Source organism: Mustela nigripes, chromosome 4 (genome assembly GCF_022355385.1).
Source record: "Mustela nigripes isolate SB6536 chromosome 4, MUSNIG.SB6536, whole genome shotgun sequence".
NCBI lineage: Eukaryota > Metazoa > Chordata > Mammalia > Carnivora > Mustelidae > Mustela > Mustela nigripes.
Genome location: NC_081560.1, coordinates 130,212,576 through 130,231,843, shown reverse-complemented (window position 1 = coordinate 130,231,843; position 19,268 = coordinate 130,212,576). Strand labels below are relative to the sequence as shown.

General features: G+C 36.3%; 1 protein-coding gene across 2 annotated transcripts in view; it reads left to right on the top strand.

Annotated features, from left to right (window-relative positions):
* The window catches only part of JMJD1C (jumonji domain containing 1C), a 323,818-nt gene that overhangs the window by 265,725 nt on the left and 38,825 nt on the right, over positions 1-19,268 (top strand). For both annotated transcript variants that reach the window (XM_059397500.1, XM_059397498.1), the window contains exons 4-8: positions 9,422-9,527; positions 12,564-12,688; positions 13,617-13,760; positions 13,858-14,050; positions 14,381-16,068. In XM_059397500.1, coding sequence (XP_059253483.1) covers positions 9,521-9,527; positions 12,564-12,688; positions 13,617-13,760; positions 13,858-14,050; positions 14,381-16,068 — 2,157 coding nt within the window. In that variant the 5' untranslated portion in view covers positions 9,422-9,520. The remainder of the gene's footprint in view (positions 1-9,421; positions 9,528-12,563; positions 12,689-13,616; positions 13,761-13,857; positions 14,051-14,380; positions 16,069-19,268) is intronic.

Sequence of the window (19,268 nt, the reverse complement as noted above, 5' to 3'; positions counted from 1 at the left end):
ATTACCTTTATGTAACAACAACAAAAAAAAGAACAGGTAAATTTTTTGCAAATTGTTGATCATTTATCCCAATAGGATATGGAGGCAGTTTTGTGGCAAGATGTGGTAACATTTTCTTCCTTTTCAACCCTAATTGTTACCTTTTTCAGAGTGACATATAGTTAGCCCTTGGAGGACAGAGAAAGACAAAGCATTAGTGTTTGTATATCCATCCATCCCTGTTTGGGCCCTTCCCTCCCCTGTTTTTTGTTTTTGTTTTGTTTCTAATGAGTGTTCCTTTGGAGACCATACAATTAAGGTTAACTTAATCTCGGGGCACCTTGGTGGTTCAGTGGGTTAAAGCCTTTGCCTTCGGCTCTGGTTATGGTCTCAGGGTCCTGGGACTGAACCCTGTGTCGGGCTCCCTGCTCTGTGGGGAGCCTGCTCCCCCACCCCCCGCCCCCACCTGCCTCTCTGCCTATTTGTGATCTCTGTCAAATAAATAAATAAAATCTTTTTTTAAAAAAAAAAGATTAACTTGGGGCGCCTGGGTGGCTCAGTGGGTTCAAGCCTCTGCCTTCAGCTCAGGTCATGATCTCAGGGTCCTGGGATTGAGCCCCATATCGGGCCCTCTGCTCTGCAGGGAGCCTGCCTCCTCTCTCTCTGCCTGCCTCACTGCCTACTTGTGATCTCTGTCAAATAAATAAAATTAAAAAAAAAAAAGATTAACTTAATCTCTCCTTACGGATATAGTTAAATTATCTTCTCATGGGGAAAAAAACCTCTTTTTTCAATCTTAACTTCTAACCAGAAATTTTTAAAATGTGTTCCTTGTATGTTTATAATCTCTAAACTACCATTGTGAATATAGCTAAGTATTTCGATTGTATTTACGTTTCTTATTTCATGAAAAGGATAAAACATTTAGTCCTAGAATCCTATACTGTTTGTAGAACCTTCTGGATATTAGATAATTTATTTTGTTACGTTCTTAAGATGAGACGATGATGCTGTGAGAATGGATGGTATTGAAAACATGAAAAATGTGAGAAACTGTGGTGGTGTTTTCATTTTATGCATAAACTTTTTTTTTCTTTTTGAGGTTTTATTTATTCATTTTAGAGAGATGGTGTGTGAGAGAGATCTCAGTGGTGAAGAGGGAGAAGCAGTCTGTCCATCAAGCAAGGAGCCTGATGAGGGCTCAATCCCAGGACCCTGAGATCATGACCAGAGCCATCCAACCAACTGAGCCACCCAGCTGCCCCTAGAAAAGTTATTTATAGAGAAAAAATCATAAACATATCAAAATAGTTCTTGTGGGTGTTGTCTAAAATTGGTTTGTTTGGATCAATGTGGGATAAAGACCATTCATCACTTTTTAAATTTTTGTTTCTAATAAAAATGAAATGAATGCTGAGAATATTGCTTAAGGGGCGCCTGGGTGGCTCCGTGGGTTCAAACCTCTGCCTTCGGCTCAGGTCATGATCCCAGGGTCCTGAGATCAAGCCCCACATCAGGCTCTCTGCTCAGCAGGGAGCCTGCTTCCTCCTCTCTCTGACTGCCTCTCTGCCTACTTGTAATCTCTGTCTGTCAAATAAATAAATAAAATCTTTTAAAAAAAAAAGAATATTGCTTAAAAATTATAAAATATTGAAATGTTGGGAGTTTGCTATTTTTCCTTTTATAAGAGAATCATTTTTTTACCAATAAAAAATATGCCTAAACATTATTTAAAATTTTGAACATCACTCCCATTTCCAGAACTGTTTACCGATGAATGGTATTAATTGAAAACAGAATTTCATTGTATTGACTATTTATATCACATCTATTAAAAAAATGGGGCGCCTGGGTGGCTCAGTGGGTTAAGCCGCTGCCTTCGGCTCAGGTCATGATCTCAGCGTCCTGGGATCGAGTCCCGCATCGGGCTCTCTGCTCAGCAGGGAGCCTGCTTGCCTCTCTCTCTCTCTCTCTCTCTCTCTCTCTGCCTGCCTCTCTGTCTACTTGTAATCTCTCTCTGTCAAATAAATAAATAAAATCTTTAAAAAAAAAAAAAAGGAAATTATTGGAAATGAGGGGCACCTGGGTGGCTCAGTCATTAGGCATCTGCCTTGGGCTCCAGTCATGATCCTGGGGTCCTGGGATCCTGCTCTGGATTGGGCTCCCTGCTCAGCAGGGAGCTTGCTTCTCCCTCTCCCACTCCCCTTGTTTGTGTTCCTTCTTTCTGTGTGTCTCTGTTAAGTGGGTGAATAAAATCTTAAAAAGAAAAAATAGAAAAAAAATATTAGAAATTCGTCTTTTGCCACATGGTTTCAGAACATAAATAATTGAGCCATAAGGAGCATATATCACATTATTTCCTTGATTATACAAATGAGGCACGAATTGTATGGATAATAGAAAACATTAGCCCATTTTCTCTTTCTGCCATTTGAATCTTTATAATTTTGTTTTTTGAAAGATAGGAATTCTAATTTTTTTGTTTTTGTTTTTGTTTTAAAGATTTTATTTATTTATCCGACAGATAGAGATCACAAGTAGGCAGAGAGGCAGGCAGAGAGAGAGGAGGAAGCAGGCTCCCTGCTGAGCAGAGAGCCCAATGCGGGGCTCGATCCCAGAAACCTGGGATCATGACCTGAGCCGAAGGCAGCGGCTTAACCCACTGAGCCACCCAGGTGCCCTCTAATTTTGTTTTTTTGTAAGGAATTCTAATTCTTTTTGTTTGTTTAAATCATAGTCTCAATTCTAGGCTTCTGAATTAACCAAAACCAAGCAGGAATTATGAAAACATGATCTATTGATTTTAATTATGTAAAATTTTTATATATCAACATTATATATGTAGAAAAACTTAAAAATTAATCTCTGGCATTCTTAACAAATCAGATATATGAAGCATAGGATTTTTTAAAAATTTAAAAAATATATTTTTTATTCTCATTCCAGTACTCTTTTGGGGAAATAAGAACACAAATAAAATGTAAAGAAAATCCATCTCTATGCTTTACCGGGAAGTAAAATTAGAAATCTCCTTAGTATTTTTCTTCTCTACCTTCATATTCCAGTAGAAATTGTATTTTCCATCTGCCACAATTTATTATTTCACAGAAAAATACAAACCACACAGATCTTTTATTTGGTGTGGACACAAATGGAATTAACATTTACAGCATCAGGGTTTTTTTTTCCTCCTAGTAAATCTTGTTTTTCTGTTACGTATAAGACCTATAGTTTGTTTGTTTGTTTGTTTGTTTATTTATTTATTTGACATAGAATGTATTATTTGTTTTAGGGGTATAGGTCTGTGATTCATCAGTCTTACATATAATACCAGTGAAGCATAAGATTAATGTTGGAGGGGCGCCTGGGTGGCTCAGTGGGTTAAGCCGCTGCCTTCGGCTCAGGTCATGATCTCAGGGTCCTGGGATCAAGTCCCTCATCGGGCTCTCTGCTCAGCAGGGAGCCTGCTTCTCTCTCTCTCTCTCTCTGCCTGCCTTTCCATCTACTTGTGATTTCTCTGTCAAATAAATAAATAAAATCTTTGGGAAAAAAAAAAAGATTAATGTTGGAATACTATATTTAGGGAAATTCTTATTTTTCACGTGTACCTACTTTGACCCTCCTGTGAAGTGCACAGATGTGGTTGGTACCATTCTTGGTATTTGATGAGTATAATCCTCATTGACCTAAGAAAGTGAACCTTATATGTCAAAGTGGGTGATTTTTCTTTTCTTTTTTTTTTTTTTTTAAAGATTTTATTTATTTATTTGACAGAGAGAAATTACAAGTACACTGAGAGGCAGGCAGAGAGAGAGAGAGAGAGGAGGAAGCAGGCTCCCTGCTGAGCAGAGAGCCCGATGCGGGACTCGATCCCAGGACTCTGAGATCATGACTTGAGCCGAAGGCAGCGGCTTAACCCACTGAGCCACCCAGGCGCCCCATTTTTTTTTTTTTTTTTTCAAAGTGGGTGATTTTTCTACTTCAAAAACAGACACATTATTATATTTGGAAGTTTGAACATAGTACAGGAATATATCAGTATATTTTTTCTTTAATTATTAATGAAAGGGTTGAGTCATTGAGTTATTTTCCTGTGCTCATGAATATATATGCATATATATTCATAACATATATGTGTGTCTGTAATCATTCCATCACATTCCATATATGTGTACATATGTACATATGTGTGTATACACATATATAATGCAGCCATTTATGGAAATAGTTTTTTTTATAAACATATAATATATTTTTATCTCCAAGGGTGCAGGTCTGTGAATCGCCAGGTTTACACACTTCACAGTATTCACCATAGTACATACCCTCCCCAATGTCCATAACCCCACCCTCCTTTCCCGACCACCGCCCCCTCCCCGAAATAGTTTGTAGTCAATTTGCCATCACACTGCATTGCCTTGATGACAAGTTTTTAATCTCGCTTTACACCAGTAATTTATTTGTTCTTATTTTAAATTATGGGTAGACAGACTATCACCACAAGCCAAATCCAACCTGCCTCCTGTTTTTATAAAGCCTTTTACTTTTTTTTTTTTTTTTTAATTTTGCTGGTAAGATATGTAGGTCTTTTGCATTTTTAAACAGGAAGAAAGTCCTAAGAAAAATAATACATCATAACACCTGAACATTCTGTAAAATTCAAGCTTCACAGAATGCCAATGAATAGTTCTTAGAATACAGCCATGCCCGTTCATTTATATATTGTTTATGGTATTCTTTGGCAGCTTTTCGTACTACAGTTCAGAGTTGAGTACTTAGAGTAGAGATAGTATATCCTTGAAAGCCTAACTTATTCATTCTCTGGCCCTTTATAGGAAAAGTTGGCAGACTTTTTTACTAATCCTTGGTTTAAATCATGAAAATATATGGAAGCTGTCATTGGTAGATTTAATTAAACTGCAGATGGGGGGTGCCTGGGTGGCTCAGTGGGTTAAGCCTCTGCTTTCGGCTCAGGTCATGATCCCAGGGTCCTGGGATCGAGCCCCACATCGGGCTCTCTGCTCTGCTTCCTCCTCTCTCTCTCTCTGCCTGCCTTTCTGCCTACTTGTGATCTCTGACTGTCAAATAAATAAATAAAATCTTTAATTAAAAAAATAAATAAATAAACTGCAGATGGTTTAGACAACTGCTGTTTGAAGATCTTTTTAGTGGCTCTTAGACTAAGTAGGTTTCCTGTTGCAGTAAATCCTGACTAACAAAGTAGATTCTTTTAGAAGTTATACAGGAATTGCTAGGATGGTAGTGGGTGTCACTCTTGACCTATATGGACTTAACATTAATGTTTTGAACTGTTAGTTAGCAACCCCAGGGATCTAAGGACAAGCAATCATTTGTACTTTTGCTAAAGTGTGAATTTAAATCATGACTGTGGGAAAATGGCATGGCAATGCATGTTTAATCACCTAACCTGATATTCAGGATACAGGTAGTTACTTTTATGATAATTCTTAATAAGATACAGTTAAATGTGATTTTTTATGGGGAAATTTATGTAATATGAAGGGATTTAAGAAGTCATGACAAAGGTCAAAGATTTTATTGCAGGGAAAAAAGTCATTCCATTACTAAGCCACATATCAGTAAAAGCAGGTATTACGTTATTGTTTATTAGAAATTGTCCAAAGTGAGAGAAAGTTGGTTTCAAAATACTTCTTGTATTCTAAAATGAAAGTGCTATTCTAGGGGAGGCACCTGGGTGGCTCAGTCAGTTAAACATTTGCCTTCTGCATAGGTCATGATCCCAGATACTGGGATTGAGACCCTAGTCAGGCTTTCTACTCAGTGGGGAATCTGCTTCTCCCCCTGCCCCTCCCCCTTGCTCATGTGCTCTCACTCTTGCTCATGCTCTCTTCTCCCTCTCATAAGTAAATAAAATCTTTAAAAAAAAAAAAAAGTGCTATCCTAGACATCAGTTAGGACTTTAGAGAAAATCTCTGACAGCTCTTAAGCCATTTAGCTCAGTCACCTAGATAGAAACTAACACCTAGATAGAAATTATTCTCTAATTCAAGCCTCTATTGGCTGTTCTGTCAGTAGTTGCATCCAGAGAATATATGACATAAAGAAAATATTTGTTGAACCAGTAAGGAGCACTTTGTCATAGTAAGACAAATCATTCCCTTATTATCTTAGAAAATTTGTTACATGAATTATGATCACACTGTCATAATATTCCTATCATTAAACCTAGTCAGGACTGTCTAAATTATCTTAGTGCCATAATCTTACTTTTTTTTTTTAAGATTTTATTTATTTATTTGACAGACAGAGATCGCAAGTAGGCAGAGAGGCAGGCAGAGAGAGAGGGGAGAGCAGGCTCCCCGCTGAGCAGAGCGCCCGATGTGGGGCTCGATCCCTAGGACCTGAGATCATGACCCGAGCTGAAGGCAGAGGCTTTAACCCACTGAGCCACCCAGGCGCCCCCATAATCTTACTTTTTTATACTATTGTAATTGTTACTTCTTTTCCTTTGAACTGGAATGAAGTAGAGAATCACCTAAAAAATAAGGTTAGTACAGTAGTCTTACTATCCAGAGTACAATACAGACTACAATAGAAATACAGGAGCACCTGGGTGGTTGAGTCAGTTAAGTGTTCAACTCTTGATTTCTGCTCAGGTTATGATCTCACAGTTGTGGGATCAAGCTCTGCATTGGTCTCCACATTCAGTGTGGAGCCTGCTTGAGATTGTCTCTCTCCATCTCCCTATGTACCTCCCCCCATTTGCTCACACACTTTCTCTCTCTCAAATAAATAAATAATTTTTTTTTTTTTTTTAAGGAATACCTATTACTTACAGAGCACTATACATGAAGAAGTACTTCAGTAACAATGTGCCTATCATATGCTTGGGTTTTAATTGATTTAGTAACACCATGGATAATTCAGAATTGGATGTATTAAGAAAATTAGTTTCAGTTACTTTTAAAAGTCTTACTAGTAAAACGTATTCATTAAGGTGGAAAGAGGCAGATATAGATGCTTTATAGATGAAGAAATTGATATTTAGAAATTTGAACTTCTATAAAGTAATTTCAGTAAATACATTTAAGTTACCAGTTTGTTGTTGTTGTTGTTTTAAGATTTTATTTATTTGAGAGAGGACAGAGGAGGAGGAGCAGACTCCACAATGAGCAGGGATCCTGACTCTGGGCTGGATCCCAGGATCCTGGCATCATGACCTGAGCTAAAGGCAGGAGAAGCCTGGACTGTTGATCTCAGGGTTGTGAGAGTTCAAGCCCCTTGTTGGGTATAGGGAGTGCTTACAAATAAAATTTTTAAAGAAAAAGAAAGAAAGTGAATGGGTCATTGTTGAGGAAGTATTTGTACGTTTAGTGATCTGGAAATGTAGCCCATATCTTAACTTTTAAAATAAATAATAAATATATAAATGTTGAACAATATTTTTATCCCAATAGGTTTTTTTGTTTTTTTGTTTTTGTTTTTGTTTTTGTTTTTAAATACATAAACTCTACACCCAATTTGGGGCTTGAACTCATGACGCCAAGATCAAGCATCACATGCTCTACCAACTGAGCAGTGAGGCACCCGTAATTCTAGTACTTTTAAGTTGTAAAGTATCAATACAGGAGATTGGTTTTATAGAGCATACCTCTCTACCTGTCTACAAAGTATTGTCTGTGCTGCTTTAATAGCAATTTATTAAATCCTTCCACCCCACTGATACCCACATGATTTTGTGGTTTTCTAGACAAATGCCCATCTTTTTGCCCGTTAAATGTCTAGAATAAGAGAAGAATGGTTGTAATAAAAGTAGGTGTTTAGCGAAGACTCATAACTACAGAAACAAAATCAGAATGCAAATGTTTTAAGGAGTATAGGTAGGAAGGTGATTGGGCTTACATTTGTTTAACTTAAGTTAAGCTTGCATCTGTATGTGGAAGTTAAAGTAAGAAAGAACTTGATGGCTGGTCAGAGCTGTCTGGGAATGGTAATGGTTTTCCTTGGGGAATAGAATGTTTCCTGTGTTCTGTCTATCATAGACACACCTAATGTGCATCAAGAGGTTTAGAGTCTGAACTTACCCTTGTATTTTCTGTTCCTAAGATGAAGAGGTTACCTACCTTGAGTGGGCAGTGCATTCATTATTAAAGGAGTGTGGAGAAAAGGGATTCTAGAAAGTTTCTTTGCCATGGACACTTTTCCCCCCAGATGACAGATTTTACCTACTTTTGTATACTTTCCCACTCCAGTATTTCCTTCTATAAAGTAGCATTTCTATATATTTTCCAGGGAATATAGTTGTTAACTTTGAAGTCCTTTATTTCTTCCTCATGGTGTTTGCTAGGCATAAATGATGTATCAGGGTATTCACCACACTATTATTGTAAAAATGCCTATTAGTCCCTTACAGTAGTGATAAGATGAGAAGAAGAAGCTTTATTTAGGATTAACTTAAGAGTAGAAGAGTGAAGTATGACCTACATGATTAGGGGTCCTTCTTTGTACTCTTCAGATACTTTTTGACTTTTCCAAATTGCCACATTATTTTAATTCACCAGATAGAATTCCCTTCACTTAGCTCCCTTCTGTTCACTGGTTTCCATGATCTGCCAGTCCACTTTTATAAGGGCCCCCAATTGACAGTGCTGCTTTGTTGTTCTTCCCAGCTCTACTCTAGGGCTCCTGCCGCTGATCTCAAATGCAGGAGCAGCAGAGGTGCTTTGAGAGAGAGAGAACAGAATGTCAAAGAGTCCAGCGGGGGACCAACAGATTGTGGGAAACCATGTGACTGTGTGATTCACATCTCCAAGGAGAGAGAACCGGTTGTTTCTGTGTCTAGATCCACCCTGTTATGAGGATAATACCATCAATAATGTAATTTTGATTGCCTGGATGCTTTGACACTGGCTTGAAAAAATAAAACTTAGCAGTAAAGCTACTGGTCAGATCAGTTTGAGTAAAACTGAATTCGAAGACGTTTAAATCAAGATAGTAGATAATGACTTTCGTAGTTTAAAACTCAAACATTTTAGGCATTATGGGAAGAGAGAATTCATCTATGTGTATATGTATTGTCACTAAAATATTCACCTTGATTCTTTTGCTACCAACCTTAGATGACCTGATGCTATTTGGTTTGTATATTGCTTCTCATCGTGAAATTCTTAAAAATATGACTTATCTAAGGCCACACTTAAAGTTAGAAAACACATTAGTAAATTTCAGATTTTTGTCTTTAGGACATTGTTGTCAAGGATCAAGTCTTACCACGGGTTAATTTCTTATGCTCTGTTATTATGTAATTGCTAATGAACTATATAACTTAATGAACTTGTGTTTTTGCATATATTTAGATAAAGGAATTTTCTTCAATCCTTAGAAAATATAGGAGAGAGAGTTTGTAACATTAATGTTAGGACAGCATAACATGGACCTTTCTTTTAATCTGTAATTCTAGGACGACATAGACAGCTTAAACCCAGTTCTCAGGGACAACCCGCAACTTCAGGAAGAAGTGAAAGTCTGGGTAAAGGAACAAAAGGTTCAGGAGATTTTTATGCAAGGTAACTATTTTGAAGTTATGCATTAAGTTTTTTTTGGGAATTGGGCAGTTTTTCATGTTTGGTTTTGTTTGTTCAGTTACATGCAATGTTAATAGAAGACCAGTTTAATATTTTGAGTTCTATCCAGTCCAGGGAGAATAATAGTAAAATCAAAATTTCAGTAGAAAGTTGATAACTTCACCTAACAGGAGCTAACTGACTGGCATGAAATTATAACCACACACAGGTGTTTTGTTGATAGGAAAATTTCCATATTACAGAAAAAAGTTAGGTGTGTCCTTCCTGGAGAAGGAAACATTGTTAATAGTAGAAGATTGCCCAAAGCCAAAATTAATTTCCTTTGAAGAATGCTGTTAGTATCTGATAAAAGTGCTATTTCAGTTCACCTCACTTTAGCAATGACCATAATACTAGTTATAGTTTTGTTTCCTTTTTTTCGTAAGTTATATATTTGTCTATAACATGTGACTTCCAAACCAATCAGGTTTTATGTAATTCCTAGTGATTTCTTTTTCTGTCAGTAGACTCATTTATTGTAAGCTTTTTTTTATAAATCGAATTGAAACTGGGAATAGTGTGGTTTGAAGTACTAACATTTTGTTGAATGTTTTTAAAAAGGAATTTTGTTGTTAAATACTCATAGTCAACTTCCATGTCATTTAATTTCAGCATTAATAATCTCTAAGGTGTGGTGGCAGTGGTTCTTTTGCTCTTTTGCTTTGTTAGTGGGTATTTATAGCAGCAGATCATCTGCTTATTAAATTCTTCTTAGGCTAAATATTCTTTAAAATTTAATACAGAGAATATGAAAAATGTACAGAAATAAAATATTTCAGTAAACTTCCATGTGCCTATCTTCCAGCCCCAACAACTGTGGTCCTGCCCCATCCACACTACTGTTTACGTCCATCAAATTTCAGACATCAAATTCTATTTTTTTTAAGATTTTTATTTATTTTTTATTTGTTTGTTTATTTGACACAGAGAGAGAGAGCACAAGTAGGCAGAGAGGCAGGCAGAGAGGGAGGGGGGAAGCAGGCTTCCTGATGAGCAGAGACCCCGATGCGGGGCTCAATCCCAGAACCCTGAGACCATGACCTGAGCTGAAGGCAGAGGCTTAACCTACTAAGCCATCCAGATGCCCCTAATTCTATTTTTTTTTTAAGATTTTATTTATTTATTTGAGAGAGAGACAGTGTAAGAGAGCATGAGAGCGGAGAAGGTCAGAGGGAGAAGCAGACTCCCTGTGGAGCTGAGAGCCTGATGTGGGACTCGATCCCAGGACTCCAGGATCACAACCTGGCCTGAAGGCAGTTGCTTAACCAGCTGAGCTACCCAGGTGGCCCAGTTCTATTTTTAAACAAAGCCACCATACCACCATACCATTATTATGCCCCCCAAATTAATATTTCTTTAATATGAAATACTGGATACTCAGGTTCAAATTTCCATTTATTTCATAAACACCTTGAGTGATTTTTAATAAGATTGACTGATTTTTATTATTATTATTCATTTATTTATTTTCAATCCGGGAATCTAAAAGAATGTCCACAGTTTAATTGGTTGATATGTCCCATCACTTTTTTTCCTCCTTTCTTTGAAATTTATTGAAGATACCAGGCTAATATTTTCTTTAGCAACTTTTATTTCCTTATCATATTCTTAGAGGTGAAAAATGGAGGTGGTGTAGTTCCTGTCCATCCTAAACAGAATTATTACATGTGGCTGACTCCAAATTTTGTTTTGTGGTAAGAATAAGACAGTTAAGAATTGAAAATTGTGCCAGTGGAAATTGAAAATTGGTCATGTTTGGAGTTATTTTGTAAGCTTTTGCTATAATACCTTTTTAGAGTCTTTTTTATTCTTCCATAGTTAGAAAAGACTAGAGTTTGTATAATTGATTATCATGGCGCTGAATATATTTAATTTGTAGGTCAAATGGAATATTTTCTACACATTTGTTAATTGACTTAAAGTCTGATACTGGCAGAGATTTTTTTTAAACTGGTAAATAAATATTAAACTTTTAATTGCTACGTTAAATGGCTTCTAACTGTCAAAGAAAGCATCAACCTAAGAATCAGAAAAATAGATTCATTCCTAGCTTTTTCACTTAAAATTTAATTTAACCTAGCAACCTCACTTTCTTAATTTTTATAAAAGGAAAAATGCTATTAATTGAAGGAGATTAAATAAGCACTAGTACTTTTTGAGAGCACTTTGTAAATTGTTCATATGTAATACCATCATCAAGGTGATGATAGTATTTTCTACCCCACCCCTCACAGTTCTTGTTAAACTTTCAAGTATCAGCTATCATTCTAGTACTTGAAGAAATTTTTATTTTCCATTATTCTCTCCCCTGAGTGACTTTTTTTTAAATAGGCATATTTGAGTATATGCAGGTACATATCTTTTATTATTTAATCCTTCCCTTTACAAGTGAGTTTAATCCGATAGTACACAATATTTCTTTATTTAAAAAAAAAACATTTTAGTGCCATATTTCTAATTCACTTAATAGTCTCTGTATGTTGTAAGACTTTGGCATCTTTTTCTGGTCTCACAGAAGAATTAATTTATAGTTGTTATGGTAGAGTTTTGGCAACTTGGAAAATTCAGATAGTACATTCCAAATCACCTTTTCTTTTCAGCCAAGTTGTAGTCCTGTATGTACCCCAAACCTATTGAGTAGCTTTGCAACCTTGTGACTTTCTAGACCATGCTAACTTTACATTTTGTACTTAACTTATGATCCCAAAAACATTCTTTCTGACTTAAAGTACTTTATTGCTATTGAGTTCAGAGATACATGTATAGTAGAGTGTGTTCAGTGTTAATTTACAGTGATCTGGCTCTTAAGTATGTATATATCACTTCTAATACATTTTTTTTGAAAACTGATACTTGAATAGGATTATTACTCATCTATCACAAAGCTCATGTTTCTCCTAAAAGGTAATCCTTCAATGAAAATGTCTCCATTTAAGATACCCCTATTTCTTGTGTGTGTGTGTGTGTGTGTTTTTTAAGGTCCTTATTCCTTAAATGGCTACAGAGTGAGAGTATATAGACAAGACTCTGCCACCCAGTGGTTTACTGGCATAATTACTCATCATGATCTCTTCACTCGCACCATGATCGTTATGAATGATCAGGTAAATAGTCCAATTAATATTTTTGGTGAGATATTGATAATTCAGATATGGTTCAGCAGGTTAACACTAAATAATTTTCATCTCTAGGTTTTTTTGTAGTCAGACATTCCTAATAAGTTTAATGTTAGAGGTAACTTTAATGATGACAAATTTATTTCGACAATGATTAACTAAGTCCAAAATAGAAGCATCAAACTCCAATTGATTAGTCTTTTTTTTTTTTAATCCTTAGGTCAACTAAAATTTTTTCTTCAAATCTTGTTTTTTCTGTCTCCAGTAATAAAAAAATTTTCCAAGTGATCGCTTTTCACTAATGAAAACTAATGCACACCACTGTAGGTCTTATAAAAAATCAAGTTTCATAGCTGGTATGCTCCCTTAGGTTTTATGGTGAGTATTAAGGACACAAAATTCATATGAAGTTTTAAAGAACAATCTGAATGTCTTGATTTTTAAATCTTTCACAGCTGTGGGTTATTTACCAAAAAGGAAAAAAAAGAAATTTACACCTTCCAAATTGAATGCCCCATTGAAAACAATCCAAATGATTTGGGTTAAAATTTTAGCCAAAATGCTGAATAAATTATATTATTTGGTTGTATTTAATTTTTTTCCTAAAAGGGTGACAAACTTCTCAGGGAGACTTTGAATTGCCTTTCGTTTTTAAAGGAGTTGCTTCTTTAACCTGTCTTTTTAAAATTACTATTATTTGTATTCATTTGCACATTTTTTGCTATTTTCTTCTTAAACTCTACCTTCTTAGTTTTATTTTATAGCTGGTTTTTAGAAATTACTTCTTATTGTTGAAATACATTTTGTGACTTGGTATTATACTGCTGATTAATTCTTATCCTTGTTTTTATATCTAGTGTTATATTGGCTAGCTGATTGGATTTAATTTTTGTTCTTGTTTTGTGTCATGGATTAGGTACTAGAACCACAGAATGTCGATCCTTCTATGGTTCAAATGACCTTTCTAGATGATGTTGTTCACTCTTTGTTAAAAGGTGAAAATATTGGCATTACATCACGGCGAAGGTCTCGTGCCAGTCAAAATAGCAACACTGTTCACGTATGTATGTTGTTGTGATATATTATTATAAAATATTTTTCCTCAGATTACTTAGGATCAGGTAGTAAATAATCATTGTTAAACTGGTTATTTTTAGGGTCATTATACACGTGCCCAAGCAAATAGTCCCAGACCAGCAATGAACTCCCAAGCTGCTGTACCAAAACAGAATACCCACCAGCAACAGCAACAAAGAAATATTCGTCCAAGTAAGAGGAAGGGCTCAGATAGCAGTATACCAGATGAAGAGAAGATGAAGGAGGAAAAGTATGATTATATAGCACGAGGAGGTAGTATTCATTTTTCTTTTTAAGGGAATGAGAACAAATAAAACAAATAAATTTAAGATGTACTAATTTAGGGGCGCCTGGGTGGCTCAGTGGTTGAGCCGCTGCCTTCGGCTCGGGTCATGATCTCAGGGTCCTGGGATCGAGTCCCGCATCGGGCTCTCTGCTCGGCAGGGAGCCTGTTTCCTCCTCTCTCTCTCTGCCTGCCTCTCTACCTACTTGTGATTTCTCTCTGTCAAATAAATAAATAAAATCTTTAAAAAAAAAAAAGATGTACTAATTTAATATTTTAATTATGAAAAATAAAACTGTTCCTTTTTTTAAATTTTACAGAAAATCCTAAAGGGAAAAACAAACAGTTGATGAATAAAAGAAGGAAACCTGAGGAGGATGAAAAGAAACTAAATATGAAAAGATTACGAACCGACAATGTTTCAGATTTTTCTGAGAGCAGTGACTCAGAAAATTCAAATAAGAGAATGATAAATAATTCCTCAGAGCAGAAGCCAGAGAATGAGTTGAAAAATAAAAACACTTCAAAGATAAATGGAGAAGAAGGAAAATCCCAGAATAATGAGAAAGTAGGAGAAGAGACACTAATAATAGATAGCCAGCCTCCCTGGGATCAAATACAGGAAGATAAAAAACATGAAGAACCAGAGAAACAGAAATCTCTTGACTCTCAGCTTCAAGAAAATATGATTATTCATTCATCAGAGCAGGCCACACTTTCTGATCATAATCCTAATGATTTACTTCTTCAGGAATGCAGTATGGAAAAAACACATACATTGGAATTATTACCAAAGGAGAAGTTTGTATCCAGACCACCCACACCAAAATGTGTTATTGATATTACGAATGATACTAATTCAGAAAAGGTGGCTCAGGAAATCTCAAGTACCTTTGGCCTTCAGACACTTCAGAAAATGGATCCTAATGTTAACGATTCAAAACATTCTATCGCAAATGCGAAATACTTGGAAACAGCAAAACAAGATTCTGATCAGAGCTGGGTTAGTGATGTAGTTAAAGTAGATTTAACCCAATCAAATGTTAGAAGTGTTTCCTCAGGAAATGATCACCCGAATATGGAAAAAGAGAAAAATCAGTATGTCTCTTACATGTCTTCTCTAAGTACAGTTTCTGTCACAGAAGATAAGCTACATAAACGAAGCCCACCCCCAGAGACAGTAAAATCTAAGCTTAATACTTCAGCAGATGCTCTCAAGACAAAATCAAATCCCTCACCTGAAGTTATTAAACCCAAAATTACCCATTCTCCTGATTCTGTAAAGTCTAAGGCCACTTATGTGAACAACCAAGCTGCTGGTGAGAGAAGACTAGCAAATAAGATAGAACATGAATTATCAAGATGCAGTTTTCATTCAGTTCCTACTCGAGGCAGTACATTGGAAGCTACAAAGAGCCCGCTTATTATTGATAAAAATGAGCATTTCACAGTTTACAGAGATCCTGCACTTGTTGGGTCAGAAACAGGAGCTAATCACATTTCACCTTTCTTAAACCAGCATCCCTTTCCTCTTCATTCTTCATCCCATAGAACCTGTTTAAATCCGGGTACCCATCACCCTGCCTTAACTCCTGCCCCTCACTTACTTGCTGGATCATCCAGTCAAACTCCATTACCTACCATTAACACACACCCTCTGACTAGTGGTCCACACCATTCTGTTCATCACCCTCATTTACTTCCTGCCGTGTTACCTGGAGTGCCTACTGCCTCCCTACTTGGTGGCCACCCACGACTAGAGACTGCACATGCCAGCAGCTTGAGCCACTTAGCATTAGCACACCAGCAACAGCAACAGTTGTTACAGCACCAGTCACCTCATCTTCTTGGACAAGCCCATCCTTCTGCTTCATATAATCAGCTTGGACTTTATCCAATTATTTGGCAATATCCAAATGGAACACATGCATACTCAGGACTTGGTCTACCTTCTTCAAAGTGGGTTCACCCAGAAAATGCAGTTAATGCTGAATCTTCATTAAGGAGGGTAAGTTACACTGTGATTTGCCTCATTAGTATATACTTATTAATCACCATTAATCACATTTTATTATAATGTGTTAGAATTTTTTAAACATTTATTTTTCCAATTATGGTGAAACTTTTGATACTTAGTAACTTTGAAACCACAGAAGGTGAAATCTCAGGAAAGCCTATTTATTTTATTTTATTTTATTTTACTTTATTTCTTTAAAGATTTTATTTACTTATTTGATAGAGAGAGAGAGAGAGAGAGAGTGACAGTGAGAGATGGAACACAAGCAAGGGAAGTGGGAGAGGTAGGAGCAGGGAATCTGACATGGGGCTCAATCCCAGGACCCTGGGATCATTATCTGAGCCAAAGGCGGATGCTTAACCGACTGAGCCACCCAGGCACCCCACACCTGTTTATTTTAAAAAGACAATTTAAAATTAAGAAGTAAAGCCTCTTAGATTGCTTCTGACATGTCTATTATGAAGAATGAATGTCTTCATAACTATGGTACCTATCTATAATTATTTTGCTCAGCTAAATTCCTAGAAGTGAAGTTTGTAGAGTAAAATTTATACAAAATTGTGAGACTTTTGTATGTATGATCATCTTACTGTTTTTTTAAAGAGGAGAGGGAGAGAGAGAATCTTAAGCAGACTCCATGTGAGGCTCAGAGCCCGATTCAGGGCTCGATCTCAAAACCCCAAGATGATGACCTGAGCCGAAATCAAGAATTGGACAAGAATTGGGCCACCGAGGTGCCCCATCATCAAATTATTTTTAAGACAGATTGTTGTTATATCCTCCAGTTAGATATATTGGGTGGTATGTTACAAGCTATGACTCTCTGAGGCCCATGTTCTTGTGAGGGTGCTTAGGTTGGAGACTTATGGTATTTGGGAGTAAAGTTGGGGCTGAGATCCTGTCAACATCAAATATAAGCAATGTTACTGAAGGTGGTGGTATAGAGAGCTCTTACTCCTTCATGAGCTAATGTGGTTTCTCTAGCCAAATTTCTTTTCATACTAAGAAATGATTGTTGAGGAATGCATAGGTAGCTCAGTCAGTTAAGTATTTGCCTTAGGCTCAGGTCATGATCCCAGGGTCCTGGGATCGAGTCCCATATCGGGCTCTTTGCTTAGTGCGGAGCCTGCTTCTCCCTCTGCACTTCTCCCTGCTCATCGTAGTCATTCATTCACTGGAGCGCGCTCGCTCTCTCTCTGACAAATAAATAAATAAATAAAATCTTAAAAAAAAAAAAGGGAAAGAAAAGAAATGATTGTTGAGGTCATTACCACACCCAATATCAAAAATAGTGAGACTTGGTATCTTAAACTCCAGTACACAACTTAGTTATTGGTGTAGCCTAGGTTTCTCTTCAAGTATCCCCCAGAATCTTTTTTTAAATACTATTTATTTGTATTTGTATTTATTTGTATTTGTGGTAAAAAGCAGTTAACATTAAATTTACCATCCTAATCATTTTTAAGTATGCAGTTCAGTAGTGTTAAGTATATTCACATTGTTGTGCAGCAGATCTCTAGAACATTTTCATCTTGCAAAACTGAAACTTTATACCCATTAAACAGTAATTTCCTTCTTTTTTCCCCAGTTTTCTTGGCCAACCACCTTTCTACTATGTTTCTGTGATTATGACTGCTGTAGATAATTCATTTGATAAAATCATGCAGTATTGTCCTTTTGTTGCTTCTTTTATGTATCATGATGTCTTTGAAGTTCACTGAAGTTCATTCACATTGTGGTGTGTAACATGACTTCCTTTGTAATGTTCTTCTGTGTAACGTTCATATGTGCATATACCACATTTTCTTTATACATTTGTTGATGGAGTTTGGGTTACATCCACCTCTTAACTATTATGGATAGTGCTCCAATGAACCTGTGTATTTTTGACCTCCTTCTCATTTGAGCAAGAAGTACAGTAAATATGTTGGAGGTGATAATTTGAAAGGTACTGCTAGTGAACTGCTCACTTCCGGGATAAGACTGCTTATGTAGAGCCTTGGTAATAGACGCAGGGTGGTGAGCCTCATGCCAAAAGTTTGAGAGGAATTGTTATACTCTGGGTAGCAGTGATGACATAGATTAAAGTTGTGAAGTTCAGAGGAATTGTTATATTTTGGTAGCAGTGATAGCAATAGATTATAGTCATGAGTCCTTCCTTGATTCCCAAGTTGTGATTGTTGCCCTTGATAGTAAGGGGCATCAAGTGGTTAGTTGTGCAAGATAAGAGTTCTAACAGTTTTGAGTGATACTGGAGTGTATGGTCTAATACTTTGAGTGTATGGTTTAATCCCATAACAACTATCAACTCTTCTGGGCTTCACTCCTATATGAGCTTTGGCCTTCTTTAACATAGTTACCCATAAACATAATTTATTCTGTACCAGCATGCCCACATTCAATGCTGGCAGGATTTCAATTCTAGAAGAATTGTGCCTGCTTTGATCTGATTCATGAGCTTCTCATGTCCATTCTTGATGTTACTATTGAACTTGTGGTAGGTGGAATCTTACTGGAATACTATGTAGTAGAAGAGTCACTAATTACTACAGTATCCTCCTTGCCATTATTGAAAGCAAGCTTGGTGACCCTAGTGCCTAATACACCCACATTTTCACTCTGACCCTTTGCTCTCATTCCTTGAATGTTAGATGCAGTTGATACTGGACAAAGACAGGCTAGAACAACACATGAGCTGGCAAACAGTTTTAAGTTGTCTTCTGTAATTTCCCAACCCTGAAAAACCAATCTAAGTAACAGAACTAGCTTGGGTAGGAATTTCTCTCAGTATATGTCATTCTAGCCTCCATGTATATAAGGGCATAAAATGTTTTATTAACTGGTCACAAACTTGTTAAACTAAAAACAAGCCTACGAAATTTTCATTTGTTATATAAAAATTTAAAGGAGTATATTTAACATTTTGAGCAAAAATGACCTCTTAATATTGTGAGAAGAAAAGAAAATATTAGGAAATACTTATTAATGATATTTTATAGTTAAAAATTGTTACTATAATTGATTGCAACTTAATACTTCTGGATCATGTAGAACTGAGTCCTTTTACACATATTTGAATAATCCTCATGCATGTATATCTATATTTTTTCCTCTAATGTGAGATTTGTGCTTTATAATACATAATCTAAGCAGTTTTACAGGAGCATGTTTTTGATGTGATATATCAGTTG